Source organism: Cyanistes caeruleus, chromosome 26 (assembly GCF_971803275.1).
Source record: "Cyanistes caeruleus chromosome 26, bCyaCae1.hap1.1, whole genome shotgun sequence".
Classification (NCBI taxonomy): domain Eukaryota; kingdom Metazoa; phylum Chordata; class Aves; order Passeriformes; family Paridae; genus Cyanistes; species Cyanistes caeruleus.
This window is the reverse complement of record NC_141726.1, coordinates 75,570-98,389: the sequence shown is the minus strand read 5'-3', so window position 1 is coordinate 98,389 and position 22,820 is coordinate 75,570. Positions and strand designations below refer to the sequence as shown.

The 22,820-nt window shown below is 54.8% G+C and overlaps 2 protein-coding genes and 1 non-coding gene across 8 annotated transcripts; 2 read left to right on the top strand and 1 right to left on the bottom strand.

The window, feature by feature from the left end:
• Positions 1–44: 44 nt before the first annotated feature.
• On the top strand, positions 45–22,362 carry GMEB1 (glucocorticoid modulatory element binding protein 1). Of its 3 annotated transcripts, none has more exons than XM_023941075.2 (10): positions 45–227; positions 12,283–12,443; positions 13,372–13,454; positions 14,417–14,541; positions 15,332–15,435; positions 15,844–15,998; positions 17,095–17,223; positions 17,925–18,062; positions 19,131–19,253; positions 20,341–22,362. In XM_023941075.2, exons 2-10 carry the CDS (start codon positions 12,316–12,318, stop codon positions 21,045–21,047), a joined length of 1,692 nt encoding a protein of 563 aa, XP_023796843.1. In that variant the 5' UTR covers positions 45–227; positions 12,283–12,315; the 3' UTR covers positions 21,048–22,362. The 3 variants fall into 3 exon arrangements, with proteins under 3 accessions (XP_023796843.1, XP_086720018.1, XP_023796841.1); XM_086863892.1 differs by lacking the exon at positions 45–227 and adding an exon at positions 10,769–10,987; XM_023941073.2 differs by lacking the exon at positions 45–227 and adding an exon at positions 11,255–11,488.
• LOC111939193 (U11 spliceosomal RNA) lies at positions 253–381 on the top strand. Its single transcript, XR_002869194.1, has one exon. It is a non-coding gene; the product is annotated as a U11 spliceosomal RNA (small nuclear RNA).
• Positions 492–11,024, bottom strand: LOC111939056 (discoidin, CUB and LCCL domain-containing protein 1-like). 4 transcript variants are annotated; one of them, XM_086863890.1, is made up of 16 exons: positions 10,558–10,819; positions 8,016–8,120; positions 7,404–7,625; positions 5,075–5,212; positions 4,607–4,658; positions 4,358–4,430; positions 4,058–4,191; positions 3,840–3,877; positions 3,527–3,721; positions 2,708–2,829; positions 2,455–2,623; positions 2,241–2,333; positions 1,961–2,051; positions 1,732–1,769; positions 1,449–1,565; positions 492–1,000 (listed from the first exon to the last, which is right to left on the bottom strand). In XM_086863890.1, exons 3-16 carry the CDS (start codon positions 7,537–7,539, stop codon positions 612–614), a joined length of 1,785 nt encoding a protein of 594 aa, XP_086720016.1. In that variant the 5' UTR covers positions 7,540–7,625; positions 8,016–8,120; positions 10,558–10,819; the 3' UTR covers positions 492–611. The 4 variants fall into 4 exon arrangements, with proteins under 4 accessions (XP_086720016.1, XP_023796839.2, XP_023796840.1 ...); XM_023941071.2 differs by lacking the exons at positions 8,016–8,120; positions 10,558–10,819 and adding an exon at positions 10,304–10,515; XM_023941072.2 differs by lacking the exons at positions 8,016–8,120; positions 10,558–10,819 and adding an exon at positions 7,719–7,845.
• Positions 22,363–22,820: the final 458 nt, after the last annotated feature.

Genomic DNA, 22,820 nt, shown 5'->3' with positions numbered 1-22,820 from the left:
CCTCTCCGCGCTGCCTCAGGGAAGAAGCATGCCCAGCATGCCCCGCGCGATTTGCATAACCCCGGCCGGCTAAAAAGCGGGGAAAACGGCAATTTTGAGGGAAAATCAGCAGAAATGGCCAGGAGAAATAAGATCTGGATGAGGAAGGATAAAAGCACCAGACATCGTGTATGGTAGCCTCGGCGTTCCTCGCCCTGTCCTAGCCAGTCCACCGGCACTTTCCCAAGGTGGGTAGGGCGGGGGAGTGGCTCTAAAAAGGGCTTCTGCCGTGCGTGGCACGGGGGGGCCGCGTGCCACCCCCGCGGAATCGACATCAAGAGATTTCGGAAGCACAATTTTTGTGGGAGAGGGCTGCCGGTAACCGCTTGTTCCGGCACCCCGGCATCGGTGAAAGGCAGAAAGCGGCTGAATTAAGGGTGCATTTGTTCTTGCAACGGGGCGGGGTTTGAATCTCCGCCAGGGGGAAAGGCAGGGGGCGCTGCATTCCACAGTTGTCTTTCTATATGTAATATATTTACATAGGATTATTTTAACAAAGCCCCGTGCTACCGCGGGAAGGTCCTTTACATGCCTTCCCCCACACCCAATATCATGCTGCTGTGTTCCCCTTCTCATAAGGCTTCATGGTACACGTGTGCGAGGGGACAGCGCCCAGGCCACGCACAGGACCCCTCAGAACAGGGGCTGCCAGTCTGCTCCACCCCAGCTGGCAGCTCTCCGGGCCGCAGGGCAGGTGTCTGGTACTGCACCAGGGAGCACCCGGCAGGCCCTGCGATGCTGCAGGTGCTGCGGTGCATCCCAAGGGGCTCCGGCTCACTAAACGGCATGGCGTACTCAGGCTCTGGTGGCAGCGGCTCCGCGTACTCATGGTGCTTTCCTGGGATGTCATAGTGGCTCAGGACCAGCGGCAGAGTGTAGCCTTCTTCCAGGAGTGGCTTGAAGGTACAGGGACCTGTCTGACTGCTGGGGCTCACCTGCACCAGGTCTGGCTCAGCGTACTCTGAAACAGGGAGGTTGCAGTGTCAGGAGGGTCATGGTGCTGTGGCAGAGGTGGGTGAGGTGGGTTGAAAAACTGAGCGCGTTTGGACTTTCAGGGATAGGAAAACTGCCAAAACCCACCCAGGGCAGGGCACCTACCCATGGAGACCCCACATTCCTCTGCCACACCACAGAGAGGAGCCCTTGCTGTCCCCAGCAATTTTCCAGTGGCAACAACTGTCATCAAGGTGGACTTCTACTACTAAATAATGTGTGGTGATTTTACAAGAAATTATAATAATAAATAATAATAATTAAATGGGCACATCTAATTTATCAGGGCCTCCCTGTTGCACAGGACCACGATGCAGGGGAGGGGTCAGACCAGAATAGGGAGGGAGGTGCAAATGGGAAGATTTGGCCGCAGCTCTGGGCTGAGGGACCAGTTCATACCCTGATGCCCCTGTTACCTGGTAAATGGGTCTGGCTGAGGTCCCCTGGTGTGGGGGCCATGGGGAAGGAGGACAGGCTAGGGGCTGGCAGGCTCTGCAGGGAGCAAACCTGGCTCGACTCCAGCTTGGGGTACCCTGGGGAGGGAGAGGAAACCCTCGGTTGTCACAGGCTGTCACCTGGACGTGCACGTGCCCGTGGGGGGTGGGACAATTCTGAGCTTGGCAGCAGCACCAGATAAACCAGCTGCACCCCACGGCACACAGATCTCCGATTTTGGGGAGGAGTTGTGGACCATTTTACCTTTTGTGATCCCACAGTTCAGCTCTGCTGCTGACTTCCTGCCAAGGGGAGAGGCAAGATGGGGCAAGAAGTCCCAGCTACCCTGTGCCCACCACCCCCATCTCCTCACACCCGTTGCATAAGTGGCTGCACCCCTTGGGATCTGATGAGCAACTGGATGAAGCTGCTGCAATTTGGGGAGGTGATGCTGAGTCCCCCAGGGCAAAGTAGGGGACAAGACAGGACCAACCTCTTCTTGTAGCAGAGGAAAGCCAGGAGCAGGAGGCAGGAGCAGAGGAGCACAAAGCCACCAATGAGCAGCATTGCCAACAATGTGGAGCCTGGGGAGGGAGGGTGGTGTCAGCCTCCTGGGTCCCCATCCCACTTCTTTCCACCCATGCATGCCAGGAGCCCACTTGGGGTCACTAGAGGAAAATCAATGTGTTCCCACAGGGGGATGAAGCCCCAGTGGCACCTGAAACACCAAAAGACAATGCTGCACCCCAAGGACAGCCCCCCATGGCACCCACCTGCCTTCTCTGGGTCCAGAGCGATGCCAGAGATGGGGGTGCAGCTGTCTGGGCGGCTGGTGGGTTCAAGTACCTCCTTGGAGACACTGGGCACTATGGGGCAGAGCAGCAATGGGGACTGTGATTGTGGGACCACCGCTGTGTGCACAGGGAGGTGAAGGTCCCAGGAGGATGTTCTGGACATGGGAGTCTGAGCTCCTGTGGAGGGGCTTACCGTTGGGACGGGGTGCACGGACCCGTGCCAGCTGGCAGCCCACCAGGGCCACCTTCAGGGCAACACTCTGGTGCCAGCTCTGTGGTGTGACACGGATGTAGCGGGCAACAATGGGAGGGATAAAGGCATTGGAGACCTCCCCCTGGCTGTCAGCATTTCCTTCAAACACCTACCGGAGAGGGTGAAGATACACCAATGGCCATATATCCATGGGCAGGGAGTCTCAGCCCTGTGATGTTCTCCCCATGCCCACCTTGTCCTCCTGGCCACTACTGCCTCTGTAGGGTCTCCAATTCTTCCTGTCACGGCTAGAGGAGACATGGTAGGACGTCACGTAGTAGTTGTGCTGCTCAGAGGAGCCCTTTGTGATGATGCCTATGAATGCAGGAAGGGGGTCCCTGCTGTCAGTCAGGGGTTGTGGGGCTGGGGAAGGGTAGCCCTCTACCCCACTGCCTTCTTCTCCCAGCTGGAATAATCCCCATCTCTGGGATACTCAAGACCCAGCTGGGAAAGGACTAGGAGGGCAGGACATGTCAACTGGCAGAGGGGGATCTTTCTGACCCTGGGAGGAGTTTTGGGTGGCAGATTCCAGTGTAGGACGCTCTGGCCTGCCCCTAGGAACCAATAACCTCCAGCCCTGGCTGCCAGCCCTGCATTTCTCCCTCCTCCAGCCTCCGGCCAGACAATGTCCCTATTTTCATCACTGTGGTTGCCAGCTGCTGGTGCACAAAGCCCCTGCTTTTAGCAGGCTCAGGCCGGACAAAAGATGCTTACTGGCACCAGATACAAGAGCATATTAATTTGTTCATCCCAGAAGTGACTGCAGATGAGGGGGGCAAAGGGACAAAAGGAGGACAGGAGCAGCTGGGGGGGCTCATGCACTCTGCATCCCAGTTTGTACCAGTAAAACCACGGCACAATGAACTACAGTGCATCCTGGGAGTTATGGGGGTGCAACTGCCCTGGCCAGTTTTGTGGGGATCAGTGACACTGGCACAGTGGGAGGACAGTGGTCAGGGTGGCATGGGGAGACACAGGCAGCTGTTGTCCCCCTCCGATGGCCAACTCTCACCTGTGACATTCCTTCGGGTGCCCAGATCCAGCTCCAGCCAGGCAGCCTTGGCACCGGGTTCGGCTGCCCAGGAGTGGCCAGTGGTGCTGAGTGCTGCCCGTTCGGCCACCCAGGCTCGGTCCTGGCCCAGCACGTCCACCTCGTGCCACCAGGATGAGGCATTGAAGGCGACTACCTCCAGGACATTATCACAGGCTGGGGACAGGAGACATCAGACTGGGAACCCAAAAACTCCAACCGGGCACATGGGGGTGGCACCAGGTCTGGCAGCTAAAATCATGCCTTAATTTCAGGGGAAATAGGAAAAAAATACCTTTGTGGAATACGAGTCGCTTCTCAGAGAGAGATCCCCTGTGTGGAAGAACGCAGGGAGAGTATCAGATGTGGTGAACAAGTGAACTGGGTTCACCCCAGTGAACCCTGAGGTCTCTGAAACTGAGGGGTGGCAGTTTCCCAGTGTCAGCACAGGTGAGTCCTGCAGCTCCATGTGGGGCTCCATGTGGGGTGCAGCCCCAGCCACTCCTCACCCACCTTTTGGAGCGGAGCCCGTTGGCAAAGGCTGACTCATAGAGCGTGATCCCCTTCTCCCGGGACAGGGTGACCTGCCCGCCCAGCTCATCTGCAATCACCCCAGCGTGCACGGCTGCCTTGCACAGCACCGATGTCTGCAGGGAGTGGGGAGTAAGGGCAGCCCCCCAGAGTTGGCCCAAGCAACCCGTGGGGCACCCCAAGGCCACACTCATCACCTCTGGGTTGCTGGGGGTGACAAGCAGTGGCCACACGTGCTGTGGGGACCATCCCTGGCAGGGGCACCATGGTGCCCACACTTACATCTCGGTAGCCCTGGCTCGGGTTGCCCCAGATGTCCCCATGGATGTCCTTGCAGCCTGCAGGGCAGTACACACTGAAAAACATGGTAAGGGGTAGGTGAGGGCTCCCTTCCATCCAAACTCCCTTTGCATACCCACTCTGCTCCCCATCCTACCAGAGGTGTACTTCAGGAGATGGACAGGGATGAAACCAGGGCTGATTGGGACCACTGCGACAGGAGCCACCAAAATGGGACCATTCCCCACTCACCTGATGTGCTCCTGGGTGTAGTGGGTGCCTCGAACCAGGCAGGAGACCAAGTCTGCAAGGAAGGGACACCCCAGGGTGAGGGTCCTGCCTGCCCCACAGCACACACCCACTTAAGCCCCAGGGCATCCCATTCCCCTTCCCAACCAAATTCTGTTCCTCGTTTGGGTTCTGCCCTTCATGCTCCCATGTCTGGAGAGGAAGGAAGGGATGGCTCCCTGCAGCCATTGGCCCCATAATCTATGGTGCCTCTGGCACTGCCTGAGTCAGGGTGCCACCTGACTTGAGGGTTCAAGGTTCTCAAAGGGGTCCCAGCTGGCTGTATGGCCTGGGGCCTCCCATGGAGAACATGGATGCTCAGGGCAACGGGAGCTCATCCTGGGATCAGCAAGGAGTTCCCTTCATGCCCCTGCATGGGCCAGGACACATCCCAGGGGTGTCTCTGTGTCCCAGAGGATGCTGCTCCCATACCTGGGTGCTGCGAGGTGGCATAGGACAGGAGGATGCCTCGTCCCGAGCGGTGGCTGGTGGTGTTGAACAGGACAGTCACAGTGCTGGAGTTTGTCACCAGGAGTGGAGCAGAAGGGATGGAGTTCCTACAGTAGGGCCCTGCCAGCAGGGATGGCAACATGGAGAGGATTTGGCATCCCTGGGGACGCACTTGGGCACCTGGACTACAGGACTTCACCTCCCCTAGCTTAGTCCTTGCCAAGGCCAGGGGGCTCAGGCATTTGGACTCTGCTCAGGATGGTCCCAGAGTTGTTTCACATCCAGGGTGGCCCATCCTCAAGGTAGTCTGAGCACCAGGGTGCTGAAGGGTGGTCCCATGCAGCAAGGCTCCATGCCAGGCTGGTCCCATCCTGAGAATGGTCCCATGTTCCAGGATGGTCCTACACCCAAGGTGGTCCCATGCCAGGGCAACCTCAAGACAGAGTGGTCCCAGCCCCACGGTGGCACCATTGCCCTCACTGGGCACCTGCCACCACATCCCCCACTGCAGAGACTGGTATATGCAGCATTACCCCACAGGACCCCAAAATGGGAGCTGTGTCCTTGTCTCCTCCCATGTCCCCTTTCACAGGTGCTGCTGAAGCTGCTTCCTAAACTGCCTCCTCCCCCCATTTAACCCACATTAATTTCCAATTCCACCTCCCTGATTAAAACTTCAGCTTAGCAGGCAGGCAGATTCCTTAGGGACATCTCTTCTGTCCCAGCTAGGGACAGAAGGTGGATGCAATCCCTGAACTGCCACCACCCCCTGTCCCCCACATCGCTCTGCTCTGTATCATGCCCACCACTGGGACCTCTGGGTACCCAGAAATGTATTGAGAAAAAGCCCCTGTTGTTCTGGGGACAGGGAACTGTGTCCCTGTGTTCCCCTGGGGCTGCCAGTGACACCTCCCCCTGTGCCTCAGTTTCCCTACCCTGACCCACACCCTCATCCTACCTGGGTCATATTGAACCAGGAGGTCAGTCTCAGGAAACATGGGACACGTGCACGCGGAGATGTCACATAAGTGACAGAACTGAAGTTTGCACAATATGCAGCTGAGATGCAGAGGACCCACATGAAGATTTCCCTTCCACCTGTTGCCAGATGCCAGCACTGCCCTGGGTCAGTGGTGCCGCCTCTGTATGGATCTCGGTGATACCCTGGGAGCTGGGAATCCCTTGGCTGCCACCCCCATGGGGACCCTGCCTGCCACACCCCAACAGAGTCAGGCCAGGGGCCAGACACCGGCTCTGAGTCAGCAGGACGGAACCCACAGCCTCCGCCTGCTCCAGCCACTTCCTGAAAAACATCTGGGACTTCTCAAGGACCGGCATCAGCCACGGGAGAGGGAGTGTAACCCAAGCTCTGTGTCATGCTGGCATAGCCCTGAGGCACCCAAAGGGGCAGCAGGTGCCTAGCCACCTCCCCCAGGCCCCCAAGAGCATAATCTGGGGTCCCCCCCTCCCTTCCCACATTCCTGTGTCTCAGCCTGGAGCCAGGCTGTCTCTTAGCTTTGGGGACAATGACGTCCCTGAGGCCACAGCAGAGGGGATGGGACCTTGCATAATGTCACCCTTCTGGGGACCAGCCCAGGAAGGGTGAAAGCCCTGAAGAACAGGGAAAACTCCCAGTCTCATGATCCAAGATGACTCCTTTCCATCCCACATTTCCCATCGCATCTCCTGTCCAGTCCCTGCCCCTCACCAGGGCTGCTCCTCCATCCCACCCCATCACTTGATGCTTTTCCCCACGCCAAGATGTTTTCCTCAGTGCTCGTCATGTTCCCAGTGCTGCCAAATCCTTCCAAGACCATTAAATCTGCCTGGGAAATTCCTGGGAAGCGTTTGGGCAGCAGCTGGGCCGACAAATTAATTATTCAGTGGCTGCATCTGGTCCCAGCTTGGGTGGGCAGTTCCCCACCCAAGCTTGGCAATAATCATCTCCTTGGGTACCCACCTCCTCAGATATATCCCCATTTGCAAATATTACTCTCCTTTGACATCCTCCATCCATCCCCTCCATTTGGGTACCTCCACTCCTCAGGTATCCCCACCCTTGGATGTTTCTCTTCTTTGGATAACCCACTCATCAGATACTGGGTACCCCCCATCCTCCAATATTCCCCTCCTTGGATATCCCCTCCTCAAATACCCCCTTTCCTTGGATACTACCCCAGTTGGTTACCCCCCTCCTTAGATATCCTCCCTCCCCATGATGAAATCAGCTAAACCCCCAGATTTTCCTGCTATTCTCCCTATACACAACATTGTATCACCCCTGCCTCAGTTCTCCCAGGACCCCCCTTACCATAGGCAGTGCCAGTCTGGGTGTCAGTGAGCAGCAAGGAGCTGTGGGCACAGTGCTCCGAGGGCTCCAGATCCACATCCCCGAATGCCAGGAGTAGGGAGGTGCCTGCAGGGGCTTGGAGCCGCCAGCAGCACATGGTATGGTTGGGATATGTGCCCGGGTAGTTCTTGGAGCTCAGGGTGCCACTGTGGGGTGTCAGCAGCGTGTGGCCACAGCCATTTCCTGCAGAGACACCAGGGAGAGGGCTCAGACAGGCTGTTCCCTGCCTCAGTTTTTCCCCCTAGTAAGACCCCCCCCAGAACAACCCCATGGCACCTGCAGCCTCTTCAAATGTTTTCCTCATCCAAAGCATCATTTTCTGGTGGCTTCTCTGGATGCCATTGGTACTGGGAACTGTCCACAGCAGGATCCAGGGATGAAGCTACCAGTTTCCCCCACAGCCACCCAGCACACCCCTCTACCTTCAGCTCCTCTACATCTCCCAGTCCAGGAGAACCCCAATTTGGAGGGATATAAAAGGATTCAGGGAGAGAATACTGCCACTCCATGGTGCTGTACAGCACTGAGCAGCCCCCAGGACCCTCTGACTGCAGCCTTGACCTTGAGAATAACCTTGGGCAGCTGCATTCTCATTGCCTCCTTCCCAGGGTGATGCCAATCACCACCACAAAAGGGGCTTTTCTCTGGGCTCACTGCCTCTGGGCATGAGGGAATATCCTGGAAATAAGCAGAAAGCACCTGCCGTTGAGACCTGGCTGGAATTTCTGGGCAGGATTGGGGTGCAGGGAAAGGGGGTAGACACCACTCAGCCCCATTGTGTGGACCGGGTGTTTGTAGGAGTCCAGTGCTCAACACCTCCTCTCCACATCCCCCAAAAGCTGTTGCTCCTGCCAAGCATCATCCTGGCACAGCCAGACAGAAAAGAGATGGGTGGGCATAGATTTGCCCAGCCTTGGCTCCCCTCACTGTCGCTGGGAGACGACACAAAGTGCTAGAAAGGGAAAACCCTGTAGGGATAAAAAAAAGGGGGGCTGGAGGTGAAAGCTGCCAGCACCCCCACAGAGCCCCCTCCTCCCCAGCCTGTGGGAAGGGCTGGCATCCAAACTGGGGGCTTATGCTGGGAGACTGGGAGAAATCACCAACTTTATCCCCTTCTAGGCAGCATTAGAGCAGAGCTGGAAAGGATCAGACCCTCCAAGAGTAGGGGCTGGGGGGGGGGGGGAGCAGTGGGGACCCCAGGGCTGCCAGGACAATAGCTCCCAGAAGGGGTGCTCTGGTGGGGGAGAGAAATTTGGGGTATTTAGGGAGAGTTTCTAGCACAGAAATTTGAAGCCATTGGGATCTACATGGAAAACCCTCTATGGCCAGGACAGCTGGACACATGAGCCCAACTGTGGGGGTCTTGGATGGATCCTCCCCAGCTCCATATCCATAGTGATGGTACAGAGGAGCTGTGGGGACCCATTCCGGGAAAAACCCATCCAAGGAAAGGAAATCTTTGTTAAAAACATCATAGTGTCACCAGTGCGTGCCGGGAGGGAATGCCAGAGATAAACTGAGAACTACAGACACTCCTGGGAATTTGGCTCCAAAGATGCTACCAAGGGGCCAGGAATAGCCAAGACAGAGCCACAGAGGACTTGCCCCCCAGCCATGGAAACTTTACTCCCCTCCCAAAAAATGCAAAAACTGGATTTCTGGTGGGTGAGGGTGAATTCACGGCCAGACCCTGCTGGGGTCATTCCTGCCAGGGATTTGTTTGTTTTCTTAAAGGATGCAATAAAGACACAACAGGGCGATGCTCTGATAAAAGCTTGTCGTGCTGCCAGCTCCGGGAAAGCTCCCCCACGTCCACCAGTGGGTTTGGGATCCGGTGGAAACCCGTTGCATGATGTGCCCCAAATCACACTTGGGGATTCTACCTCCAGTGATCCCAGCCTGTCCCCGTGTCTCAGTTTCCCCTCGGGGAGAATAATGCTTTGGATGCTCTGTCGTTTCCTCGCTCTTGGATGAATTAGGGACGAGGGAAACACGAACTTTGGGATCACGTTTGGGTGAATATTCCCTCAGGGTCGTCCTGGACCCCTCGGCTACAAATCCCCCCAGGAGCGACGCTGCCGGGCTCCGCGGCATCCCCGGGATGGAGCCCACTGCCCGGCTCTCCCGGTTCTGCATATAAACACCAGCGATCCTCTTAACCCGTGGATTAGGGGTTCCCTGGGAAAGCCCTGCAGGCGGGATGGAGGCGAATGCGGGACTCTTGGGAACCCCAGGGTACTCGCCACCGGAGGCAGGGACAGAGAGAGCTGTAAGGGCTGCGGGGAAAATGGGGGGTGCAGGTCCGGCGTGATGCGGGGGTGGTTGGGACAGGGACAGAGCTCGTCCCGTCCGGTACCGGAGCAGAGAGAAACTGGGGACTCCGTCCTGGACCAGTACCAGGACAGACGGACGGCGAGGACCCCATCCAGTCCGGTACCCGAACAGAGGGATGGCGGGGATCCCGTTTCGGATCGGTACCGGAGCAAAGGGATGGCAGGGACCCTGTCCCGGATCGGTAACGGGACAGAGGGATGGCAGAGATCCTGTTCCGGAAAGGAAGCGGAGCAGGCGAACCACGACGATCCTGTCCCGATGTGATCCGGTCTGGACACAGCGGGGAACCGTTCCCGGTAGCCCATCCTGGTTCGATCCCGTTCCAGACACAGCGAAGAGCCCCTCCCGGCCAGTCCTGGGGCAGAGGCGAGCCCGTCCGGCCCCCCTTCCCAGTTCCCATCCCGCACCAAGTTCCAGTCCCATCCTGGCGAGGGAAGCAGAAGCTCCGGGCTGGTGGGAGTGCGGCTCCTAGTGCCGCGTCCCGGTGTGGGATGTCCCGCCGCCAGTGCTCCGCAATCAGCACTCACCGTCCTGTGCGCCGGCTGAGCGCAGCCCCAGAGGGCCGAGCAGGAGGCAGCGGCGGACCAGGACCAGCGCCAGCGCCCCCGAGGTCGCCCCGCTGCCCACCCGCATCATCATCATCATCACCACCATCATCATCATCATCATCCTCCGCCGCCGCTGCCCCGGCCCCGCCGCGGCTCCGCAGCGATGTCGCCCCGACCCCGCCCCCCTCCGCATTGCCGCGGCCATTGGTTGTCGCCGTCCGACCCCGCATCACCATTGGTCTGCCTAGTTGTCAGTCGATCGGCCCGCGCTGCGGGGGCAGTGTGGAATTCGGCGGGCCGGCCTTGGGAGGTCCCGGTGGTCCGGCCGGGGCTGGCTTGGGGCGGGAGATACCCGGTAGCGCGTTCCACGACTCGCTTCTGAGACCAGGGGGGAGCGAACCCTGCCGTGACACCCCCACCAGCAACTCGTGTCCTGGGCTGGCGAGTGACGCCACGAAGGCGATACTGCCGGCGGCCACCAGGGAGCAGCACAGCGCCGCGTGCTTCACCGGTCGGCCCCTTTAAGGCAGGCGGTGGCCGGAAGTGCTGGCGGCCGAGGCCGCGGCGGGCACTGCGCATGCGTTGCTGCTGCCCGGCCCACCTTCCCCCCCCATCCCCCCGTTCCCCCGTCCCACAGCCCCCGGTCTCGGCCGCTCGCCGACGGTAAGGCCCAGCCGGCGCCGCGCTACGGGGGCCGGGAGGGACCATGCGCCGCGAAGGGGCGGGGCGGGAGGGGGCCTGGCCCCGCCGAGAGGGGAGGGAGGGGTCGCCGCCGTACGTGCCGGCGCCGCTGCCGCGAGGGCGGACGACGCGCGCGCGCCGCTCGGGGGGGGGGGTAGCGGGGGGGCAGCCAGCGCCGTGGGGAGGGGGGGAGAGGCCACGCCCCCTCCCCCGGGCGGGCCACGCCCCTTCGCCGCCGTGCGCGCCGCGGGGTGGCCGCGCGGATCCCATCTCACGTGACCTCTCGACCCCAGCTCGGCGGAGGCGGCTACCCTCGGACCGCAGCCCGGAGACCCCGCGGGGGCCGGGGGGTTCCCCTGTGCAGCCCCCTCCTCCTCACTTAAGGCCTCGGCGCGATCGCCCCCGCGATTTGTCCGTGTCATACTGACCCCCCTCTGCGCCAGATATCCTGGGGAAGCCCCGCCGTCTCTCGCGGGGTCCCGGGTGGGTCTGTCTTTCCCCTCGGAGCGGGATGTGGTGCGGGGACCCGCGGAAGTCCCACGCCTGGAGCCGGGTGGGCGCGTGGCCCCTGTGCCAGCGGCTCCCCAGGTTTGTCCTGGTGTATCCCGACCAGGGCCCCAGTCACCCGCCAGGAGATCCTGTTAAGAAAAGAAGCTGTGGCTGCCCCATCCCTGGAAGTGTCCAAGGCCAGGCTGCTTAGGGCTTGGAGCAGCCTGGTCCAGTGGAAAGTGTCCCTGCCTATGGCCGGGGGTACGACGAGATGAGCTTTCAGGATCCTTCTCACCCGAACCATTGCACGATTCTGAGATTGGCTTTCCCAGCAGCTGGTAGACCCCAGGCTTGCAGGGATGACCTCCAGCCCCACACTATAGCAAAACCACCTCTATGCCTTGTGCACAACCATAGGCACATCCCCTGGGAGTGCAGCTTCTCCAAGACCCTTGTCAGGTCCTACTGCGGTAGCATCACACCTTGACACCAGCTTCTACTGGGAAGGATCATCTACAGGCATGCTCCTGGTAGTGAGGTATCAGCGCATGCTGGGGAGGACCAGAGCATCTCACAAGGGTGGCTGGAAGCACTGCTGGCCAGGACCAACAGGAGAAGCTTTGTGTTGGAAACACGTTCTTGCCAAAAGCCATCCACGTGGGTTTGTTCCTCGGTGCCAGGTTGGGGGGCTCAGAGCTGGAGAGAGCTGCTGGCTCAGGAAGTTATGAGTGGGATGACACTGGTGGGATCTGCCTCTGGGATCTGTTCCGAGCTCTCATGATCCACAGGGAGGAGAAAACATCGCTGGGCTCATGTGAGAGATGGCGAATGCCGAGGTGAGCGTCCCTGTGGGTGATGTGGTGGTTGTACCAAGTGACGGGAATGAAGGGGAGAACCCGGAGGATACCAAAACCCAAGTGATCTTGCAGCTCCAGCCAGTGCAGCAAGGGTGAGTAGGATGGTACTGGTGTGACTGGGGGGTGCGAGGTGGGATGGGGGGCAGCCCTGTGGGTTTTTGTGGTGTAGGGACAGAGTGTCACTGTGTTTTCCAGGTCTGCATTGGTTTTGTGCCACGCAGGGGAGAGAGAAAATACAACAGATTAAATCTTTTTGTGTGTGTGGCTGTCACGGGGCCACCGAGGGCTGAAATTCTGCGAAGCTGTGTTGATGCAGTGCTCCCTGATCGTGGGGACAGTGTCCCAGTCCTTCTCTTCCTTCTCCAGTCCCAGGGTTGGTTTTTGTCACAGTGCAGCTTCTGGATGCAGTGGTCTCTGTGTTCAGACCTTCAGGTGCCTCTGTGCCAGCTCTCCCCTAAAATAATCCTCTTCTAAAATGAAGTGGGGCTGGGATGTGGAGGGGATTTTGTAGCTCCCTCGCAGCTGCTGCAGAGAGTAGCTTCATCTTCACTCTGGATCAATCAGGATGGAAAAAAAATGGCTCTAGTTTGATATTTGCAGGGCAGGGTGGCTGTGGGCCTGACAGTTACCTCCCTCTTTGGTCACCTGTGCTGGGTTGTCACACAGGGCTGGAATAGAAGTCCTGGGACACATGGCTCTGCTTTCTGCTGTCGAGGGTGACAGAAAGCAGACGAAAAGGCACAGGGAAGCCTGCAGAGCTGCCTCAGTGGCGTTGGCAGAGTGCGGGGTGGGATGACAGCACTGGGAATGCCTCTGCATGTGTCAGCCCTTGGGACTGCTAGTGTTTTGTTTTATTAGTTTTCGCAGAAAATTCCAGGTAATTGAAACTGCATCAGACAAAATTAATGTCACTTGAGGACTGGCCAAAAGAAATTTACTGATTTTTTTTAACCCTGTGCTGTGAACTCTAATTTCCCGTGATTTATATAGTTTGTTTATGGATGGCCACTTTCACCACAGGATTTACCAAGAGGGCTCTGAGGCCAGCGCCGCTGTGGTGGCTGTGGAAACGCACACCATCCACAAGCTGGAAGAAGGGATTGGTGAGTTCCCACTTGGCATGGATGAATCCCCTCCTGTGCAGGGCTGCTGTCTCCAGTTTCCTGGGCTTCCTTCTGGCTCTGCCCCTGCAGATGCTGATTCCATGATATCCATGATATGCATGGATATGGGTACAGGGGCTGGGCATATTCCGGAATAAGAATCTGCTGTTACTGCTTGGTCTCAAAGTAACAGAAGCAACATCCTGGCTCTCCTGCAATGAATGATAAGTGCTCCCATGGGGTCCAGGGGAGCGAGGATGTTACCCTAGTCCTGGTGTGCAGACACTGGCAGCAGGAATGATAGTGATGAGGTGGGTGGCTGAAGCATCAGGCTCTGGTTGTGAGGTCTTTGCTGAACCAACTGTCCGATGGTTTGGATTGGATGTTCATAAGAACCGAGCAGGTTGGCTCCAAATGTTCTCTGCCATCCTGAGCAGTGTGGGGGGAAAAGGATCCTGTCACCAGGTGCTATCACTAGATCTTGACTAGAGTTCTGCTTCCTGTGTGGGTATGAGTCTTTTGGCAGGATTAGCAGAAACTCTGCACATGAAGAGAATATCTTATCAGTAAGTATCTGATATTGTTGCTAAAGAGATACCAGAGCTGCAAGAATCGGAGAGATATCTGTGCTCCAAATTTTAAACCATTTTGTTGCCACTTAGATTGTTCTCATTTACACCTCCCCCCTTAGAGATGTGTTGGATTCCTGATTTCATGTTTCCTTATAGATGAGCTTCATTTGGAGCATTGTTATACCAAAAAAGCAGATGCCAGTTGCTGTTAGAGTTAATCTGAACTAATTCTGAGAAGATAAAGAGAGGACTGATCCTGAACTGGGATCTGCCCTTTTTTTTTTTGGTTTCCCAAGTGCAGGTCTCACAACCTATGAGCTTCCAGCTCCTGCCTTGTAGGATTGGAGCCTCTTGGGTGGAAAGTTTCATTTTGAGCTTTTCCTCCCTCAGACCCCAGCACCCTTGAAACGAGTGAGGAAATCGAGATTGCCTATCCCATCACCTGTGGGGAGAGCAAAGCCATCCTTCTCTGGAAGAAGTTTGTCTGTCCAGGAATTAATGTCAAGTGTGTGAAGGTAAGGGAGAAACTCACAGTGGATTCCTCCTCTGCTCTTCAGCTGTGCTATTGGCCTCCACAGGAATTCCTGGGAAGTTTCTGTGTTTCATCCTGAGTCCTTTGATTGTTGGTGCTAAAGTTGTTTTTGATGGGGAGAAGCATGGAAAGAGTGTATTAAGGAGGGAAGGATATTACCCACTTTGTATTTCAGTTGTGTTGGCCCTTGAGGAGGGACTGAAGGCAGGCAGGAGATGTGTGTTGACATCTGGCAGAGCTTTGCCTCCTCCCTTTTCCTTGGTGTCCTGGTACTCCACTCCTGTCACTTCCCTGGCAAGCAGGTTGCATTGAGAAGGGAAATCTTGGTGTTACCTTTTCCCACCTGGGAGCATAGCAGTTTGACAGCAAAGTCTCTTGTGCTTCTGCCCCTCAGCAGGAACTACTCAAGTCACTGGAGTAGGGCAGAACTGATGTGTCAGCTGGATGCTGCTGGGCCATTTGATGTAACAGAAACTTCCTGTAATGATCTCCAGAATGATTATACGTGTTCATAGGAGATAATTTGGTTCATATAAAGCCTTCAGGGCTGTTCTTGGTTAGGGCTGTGAATGCCTATGGTTGGCAGGGCATCTCTACAGACATGCTTCCTGGAGCTGTGAGCATTGCTGTGCCCAGGCGATCAAAGCTGGGGGGATCTGAGAAGCAGCTCCTCTCTGGGTGGAAGCGGGAGCTCAGGTGAGCTGTGTTGGATGTCCCAATCCTCCCAGGTGATATTACCCTGTTTGTTGAGCCTTTGCTTGTCTTGTTGCCAGTTCAATGACCAATTGATTAGCCCAAAGCACTTTGTTCACCTGGCTGGGAAGTCTACCCTGAAGGATTGGAAGAGAGCCATTCGCCTTGGAGGAATCATGCTAAGGTATTTGACCCTGTCCTGCTTCAGGGCTCCACCCCTGCAGCTGCAGGACCCCCAGCAGGCATTTTGTCTGCTTTGCAGTCCCCTGGAGGCCCACAGTACCTGGCCAGCAGCCTGTAGAGATCCTGACCCCGTGATGTGAGAGTCAGGATCCCTCACCCTGGATAGAAGTGTCATCGCCTGGGGAACCTGGGGTGGAACGGGACTGAAACTCTGTATATGTAGCTGGGGATCACTTGTGTTTGTCATTTGTAAGCCTTGCATGAGATTTTTTGGGTGCAGAGTGGCCAAGAAGGGGATGTACCTTTCTCTTTGCTTCCCATGGCCATAGCATTCCCAGGTGGAATACTCCCTTTTGTGTCTAGGCTGAGATTTGAGCTTAGCTTTATTCTATCCCCACTCCCTGCACAGGAAGATGATGGATTCAGGGCAGATTGACTTCTACCAACACGACAAAGTTTGCACCAACACCTGTCGAAGCACCAAGTTTGATCTCCTGATCAGCAGTGCAAGAGCACCAGTGCCAGGGCAGCAGAGCGTGGTGCAGACTCCAGCCTCAGCTGATGGTACGAAACCAGTTACCAGTGCCATGGGAACTTTCCTCTGATGCTCCTCTCCCTCCTACACAAGCTTTACACCTTCTCCCTGGGCACATCAGGGAAGTCGCACCAGGAGATAGCTCTAGCTTCTGGGAAGGAAAATGCTTCTCGTGTCTGTTTGGAGAAGTCTTGGCAGCATCTGTCAGGGAGCTCTGCTCTGTGAGACTAGGAAGGCTGGAAAACTGCTGGCATCAAGCAGCTGCTTTCCAGACAGGCAGCCTTCATAGCCAGAAGGATTGAGAGCCTTGCAGGGATCAAACACCTGTGAGACCTCGCACAGCATTTTCTGATAAATTTTCCATTTCGGAGTCTGTTTTAAAGGCATGAGTTGGTCTCAGGAGTGAATTTAGAAATGTTGTCCTCCTTCAGAACATCCATGTACAGGATGTGGTGGGTGGATGTGATTTGATTGTCATTCCAACTGCAAGTTCTTAGTGATCCTGTGCTCCAGAGTAGAAACTGATCTCTTTGCTGAGGTTAAGGGAGAAGACTATTCCCAACTGTACCATATCATTAAGCTGGATGGGTTACATTTCTCTGAGCCCCTGGATGGATGACATGGCAGAGTTGTCCTTAGGGTAAGGAGAATCTCTTGGAAAGCACCGTAGCCAACTTACAGTGGCTGCATGTTGGTTTAGTCCCAAATTTGATCCAGAAACTTAAAATTGCATCAGATCAGTTTCTCTTCTGTAAACCAGCTGAGACCCCAGATCCATTTCGTGGGGGATTAGGGGTACAGAGCTTCCTGTGAATGATACAAGGGGAGAAGGGTGGCTGGGCTGAGCCTTATTTGTTCCCTTCTTTATTCTGATCCCTTTCTGCTCCCTTGAGCCAGGACTCTACTGTGCAAGGCACATGGTTTTCCCTTCAGAAGTCCCAGTGCTTTTCACAGTCACAGTTACAATGAGAAGCAGCAATATTTGCTTTTTAACTGGTTTGGTTGAAAGAAGCCAAGCACAAACCTGGCCCAAAGTGTGAAAGAGAGCCTGAGGAGAGCTGAGGGTTTGGGAAACAAAGCAGGGATTCAGGCTGTCGGACAGAGCTGATGGAGGCTTTCTGGCAGGGAGCATCACCCAGATAGCATTGTCAGAGGAGAGTATGGATGAGGGCATCGAGTGGAACTCAGCTCTGACAGCTGCTGTCACCATGGCCACTGAGGAGGGCATGAAAAAGGACACAGATGAGATCTCAGGTAAGTTCAGGCTGCTTGTTGGGTGTTTTCTTCCGCTCTCCTCCCCTGTTACATTTTGGAAACCCAAATCTTGCAAATAAGTAAATTTTGGGCAATGACAAAGCTGTCCCCCAGCCCCTTGGATCTCCAGCATTACCCAGGCATCTAGGCTTTCTACAAATGGAGCTCCTCACCACTGTAGGACTTCGGCCCTGGCCTCGTGGCTGATGGATGATCTCTCAGATCAGATATTACTGGTTACAGTGAGGAGCTTTTCTGTTTTATTCCAAGGATGTGAAACACATCTGCCAGCCTGGAGGCAGGCTGGAACCAACAAAGAGCAGAGTTGTGTTTGTTCCCTGTCAGCTCTCTGCTCTGTCTCTCTCTGGCCTTGCATTCCCTTGTTGTATCAGTATGGAAGTTGAGCTAGAATTTCCTCAAATAATGATCTTAAGTTCTGCACCTTGCAAAAATGTGAAATGTTGCCTTGGAAGTCATGGACTTGCCTAAAAACCTGTTCCTGATTTGCTGCCTGAGTCCATTTTGCTTGATTTTGGGTTGGTTATTTTTTTCACATGTCCTGTCCACCCCAGTAGCCAAATTACCTTGCAAAGGTAGTCACCTTGAAAAGATACTCTTGCCTGAGAAGTTTAAGGTGGCCCTGTGGGAAAAATGCCAAATGCTTGCACATGTTGACTTCTTTTCCTCCTCTTTTGTGCCAGAGGACACACTGATGTTCTGGAAAGGAATAGCTGATGTGGGGCTGATGGAAGAGGTGGTGTGCAACATCCAGAAGGAGATAGAAGAAGTCCTAAGAGGTGTGCAGCAGCGGTTGGGTCAGTCTCCCTTCCAGATGACAGGTAGGTTGTGAGGAAGAAACCTCAAAAGGACAGTTGCAGGCAAAAAGAAAACAAACAACTGTGCTAAGGGTCCATTCCACCATGTGAAGCTGGTGAGTCAGGATGGGGAGCAAGTTCCCACTCATTTAGCTGAGTTGTGGGAGCACAGTCTGTGTTTTCAGCCTGCCCAGCTGTGAAGTACCTTTGCTTCAAAGCACAACATTCCATGCTGTTCCCTGAGCAAAGTGACCCTGGCAGCTTGCTGGGAACATCAGATGACTGCCCACAGCTCCCAGCTCTCATGGAAGCTTTCCCAGAGTCACTTACACTGGAGTTACTCAAACACTTCCCTGTCACACTGTGGGCTTAAACAGGTCCTGCCCCCTCACTTTTCATTCTGCTTTCATTGGTGCCAGAAAACCTGTTCTGGGGGCTGAACCAGAAATAATGAGGGAAATTACCTGGGTTAAAAATAATTCCCCTCCCCTTTTTAGGGTTATTTTTAACTTGGATCAGGCTCCCTAATCTGGTTTGACACATGCCCCTGTGAACACCTCTTGCGTTCATGCTCTTCCAGAAAGAATATCCATGTAGCCACAAACTTCATTTTACCCAGAGTATTTTTTTTTTTTTTTTTTATTTTCTAATTTAACTTTGGACTGGCACATCATTGAGTCTGGTAGGTGTCAGGTTTTGGGAACTGTGAGTGACTGAAGTCAGTGGATTATAATAGACATTTTGTACAGCTTTCAGTGGAGCTTGGCACGTTAATGACACTGTCAGCAGCATGGGGTGATGATTTGTAGGCGGAGAGCTCGTTTGTATTTCTGTGATTACAAATTGCACTTTAATTTGCAGAAGCTAGGAGGAGCTGCTTGAGTGCCACAACTCTGTCCAATTTGTTTTATCATGTGAATGGAATTATTTAATCCAGGGATGTCAGAAGATTGAGGGAGTTTGGTTTCCCTTTTTCAGCTAGCTCTTGTGAAAGAACAGAGAGAGTTTTAAAGAGCAGTAGAAAAATTTTGGTGAAACAGGAGCATCTTTTGAGTGCCCAAGTTGTAACATCCCTGTGCCCTTTCCTTGGAGATGCTGCAGTCCTGAACAATGTTGCCCATACATTTGGCTTAATGGACACAGTCAAGAAGGTACTGGACAACAGGAAAAACCAGACAGAGCAAGGAGAGGAGCAGTTTCTTTACACACTGGCAGGTAAAGTGCCTACTAACGGTTCACATCCTGCTGCTACTCTTGGGAATGGACATGACTTTTCTTCCACACAACCCCAATGAATTAGGGTTAGTGTTCAGTACAGGCTGCTCCAAAACAAGTGCGTCCCAATCCAACCCTAACCCTTTTCTGTCCTAGGGCTTGCATAGAATTTCCTCTCTCCCCAGCCTCACAGAGAGCAGTTACTTGGGACATGGGACAGCCCAAAGTCTGTGCCCTTTGCTGCAACTGGGGTGCTGTGGGCAAGTGTCCAATTTCCCTCAGGATTTCAGGGATAGAACCTGCCAGCTCAGTGCTATGCCATGGTCACCTGAGCCATGGACAGTGTTGTGCTGTACCCAAACTAATAAGCTTCTCTGAGTATAGGGTGCTGAGCTTCTCCTTGTCTTGGCTATCAGGGCTATCTGCTTGTCTTGTGGTGCTATTGGGCATCCTGCTCACTTCCCCTGAGGTGAAGCCACTGACTGACCTGGGATCCCCAGAACTGCTCAATGGATGTGCCTTCCTCCTCACCACGTCCTGTAGGATCTGTTGTTATCTGAGATGTCCTAGTCCCCTACTGCCCTGGATAAATTAGGTCATTGTGCTACTTCTGGCACCCAGTGTTCCCACTGACAAGGGTTGAGGGGAATGTTTCATTCACCCAGGCATCCTGCTGGCTGTCCCCAGTGTAGGTGCTTGACTCCTGGGGAGGTGACCCAGCCAAGTTCAAGAAGCAGTTCCAGCTGCTGGGGGCGGGGGGGTTTATCCACTCTCCCTTGCAGGTGGGTTTAGCTTTGTGGGGAGCAGTAATGTCCATCTCCTTGTCAGTAGCAGTTGCCAACAAGTATGGAATATTACCTGTGTCTTCCCCAGGTGCTGGCAGCTGGAACATTGACCAGGTTTATGTGGGTGGCAGGAGAACCTACCCTTTTCCTTTGGTGCCATTTGATCTCAAGGGAGAAACCAAGATCAGGCTTACTGGGTGGTTGGGTGACCTCCTGTCACAAACCTGGGAATGATGGTTCTGGAGCCCCAGGAGCTCCTACTTACCCTGGTATGATGTGTTGCTCAACCATTACCTTTGCAGACCTGGAGCGGCAGCTGGAAGAACAGAAGAAACTTGCCAGGGACCAGAAGGCCAAGTCCCAAACCATCCAGAATGTGGTGCTGATGCCCATGAGCGCCCCCAAGCCTCCCAAGAGACCCCGTCTGCAGCGCCCAGCCTCTGCCACCATCCTCAGCCCCTCCACTCCCATCCAGCAGCCTCAGTTCACTGTCATCTCCCCCATTGCCATCGCACCTGTTGGACAGCAGTTCTCTGTGGGCAACATCCCAGTGGCAACCCTCAACCAAGGCTCCAGCCCGGTGACTGTTCATACCTTGCCGTCTGGCTCCCAGCTCTTTCGATATGCCACTGTGGTTTCATCCTCCAAGACCAATTCTTCGGACACCGTCACCCTGCACCCGTCCTCCAGCCTGGCACTGCTGAGCTCAGCAGCCATGCAGGACAGTGGGGCCCTGGCCAATGTGGCAGCCATGGTCAACCCCGTGGAACTGGTGGCCATGGAGTCTGGCATCACTTCCACCATCCAAGCTGTGGAAGGCACCTCGGACGATGGCCAGACCATCATAGAGATCGACCCAGCGCCAGATCCTGAGGCGGACACCGATGAATCAGAGGGCAAAGCTGTGATCCTGGAGACAGAGCTGAGGACTGAGGAGAAGGTGGTGGGAGATGTGGAAGACCATCAGCACCAGGTCCATAATGTGGAGATTGTGGTCTTGGAAGACTAGTGGGGAAGGCACACATCAGTTAGCGGAAGAGCTGGGAATTTGTTTTATTTCAGGCTTTTTTGTTAAGCATCTTTTCCAGTCACTCCATTTGTTACCATGGATATTTTCATTGTACTGTATATATATATATGTATATATACATATATATATGTGTGTGTATGTGTAAAATGTTGTTTTTTAAAACAAAGCTGACAATACACGTGAGACGTCGACAAGGCTCTGTCTCCGTGGAGCACTGAACAACACCACCTGTGGCAGGGTCAAGGAGAGACTGGATCTTTGCTGGACAACCCAACCCGGAGGATATAGCCATGCCTCGGTGCTTCTGCTCCAGGGCTGTCCTGGCCCAGAGACTTTATTTGAGAGATAATAACGCTTGCGTGTGGATGTGGCTATGAAAAGGGGTGACAGATTTGGGGTGGAACAGGTACCTCATTTGTATTTTTATTTTCCCCAGGGAAGGGAATTCTGTCAGACCCTTCACTGTCACCTCAGATGGGATTTTCTATTATTTTTCTTGCTTTGGGGAGGCCAGCAGTACAATGAACTTACTGTCCGTGTTCTTCTCCTCCACACGAACTGTTTTTATATCTATTTTTTGTATTTGTTTGCTCTCTCCCTTCCCTTGTCCAGGTTTCTCATCTGCAAAGCCCTGGGACCTTTTCTCAGGGTCCCTGTATCCCTATCCCTCCTCTTCCCATGGCACTTTTCTCACATCCCTTTCCCTGCCTGGCAAGGCTGGGTGCTGCAAACACCGCTTGAAGACTCCGAGATCACTTCAGCCTTTTGTATAAGGCAAAAAATATCAACTCAAGCTCAAACCCAGATCCTTCCCCTTGGCTGCTCAGCGCCACAGGGACCTTTCAGGGTGTACAAAGCATGTTGTGCTGTTGCTTTCCGGGAGAGCCAGATTTTGGACTGGGACAGCTTCTGTTTACACTGTGTGCTGAGGCTGCTCCATGCTTGTCGCTACTCGTTTGGTGGTTTTATTTTTGTATTATTTCTTCTTCTTTCTTCCTATAATCTCTTGGCAGGGTTAGAACTGGCACGTTGCTGAAATACTGTGCACCCCGCTGTTTTCCCTCTTTCCCTCATCTTTTTTGGTGGTTGGAGATGCATTTGGGGTTTGCCACACTGGGAAAATGGAAGGGGGGGAAGCACCGGGTGGCTTTAGAGCCACGGAGGTTTGGGAGGGTGGGAGCTGCTTGGCTGGAAATATTAAGCAGAACAACAAAGAAAACACCTGGGGAGGGTGAGGGAGGGTAGGAAGATGTGTTTGGCTATTTTTTTGCATTAAAAGGAAAAGTGGAATTAAGCTCCAATGGAATTTTTTCATTGGAGAGGTGAAAGGCTGTGCCTCCATAGCCCTGGGGACAGCAGGGGATGGGCAGGGATTCCTGAATCCCAATTTGTGAAGGGTGGTTGTTGCTGCTCTGATCTTGGCCCCTGGGAAGTGTTTCCTGGCTTGGGGTGGAGGTGGAAACAGCTCCCATGCTCAGCCTGGAGAAGAGAAGGCTCCAGAGAGACCTCAGAGGGCTTCCCAATGCCTAAAGGGGCTCTGGGAGAGCTGGAGAGGAACTTTGGAAAAGGGCCTGGAGGAGCAGGTCAAGGAGGAATTGCTTCCCCACTGCCAGAGGACAGAGAATTGTTCCCTGTGAGGGTGGGAAGACCCTGGCAGAGGTTGCCCAGAGAAGCTGTGGCTACCCCGTCTGTGGAAGTGTCCAAGGCCAGGTTGGACAGGGCCTGGAGCAGCCTGGGATAGTGGAAGGTGTC

Excerpts from the sequence above, each read along its gene's own strand:
- LOC111939056 (XM_023941071.2), bottom strand. The coding sequence starts at position 10,445 with ATGATGATGATGATGATGGTGGTGATGATGATGATGATGCGGGTGGGC. Across the intron at positions 5,213-7,403 it reads CCAGACTGGCACTGCCTATG|GGCCCTACTGTAGGAACTCC; the intron begins GTAAGGGGGGTC and ends CCCTGCTGGCAG. Across the intron at positions 4,659-5,074 it reads TGCCACCTCGCAGCACCCAG|ACTTGGTCTCCTGCCTGGTT; the intron begins GTATGGGAGCAG and ends CCTTCCTTGCAG.
- GMEB1 (XM_023941075.2), top strand. The coding sequence starts at position 12,316 with ATGGCGAATGCCGAGGTGAGCGTCCCTGTGGGTGATGTGGTGGTTGTA. Across the intron at positions 12,444-13,371 it reads CTCCAGCCAGTGCAGCAAGG|GATTTACCAAGAGGGCTCTG; the intron begins GTGAGTAGGATG and ends CTTTCACCACAG. Across the intron at positions 15,436-15,843 it reads CTTGGAGGAATCATGCTAAG|GAAGATGATGGATTCAGGGC; the intron begins GTATTTGACCCT and ends CTCCCTGCACAG.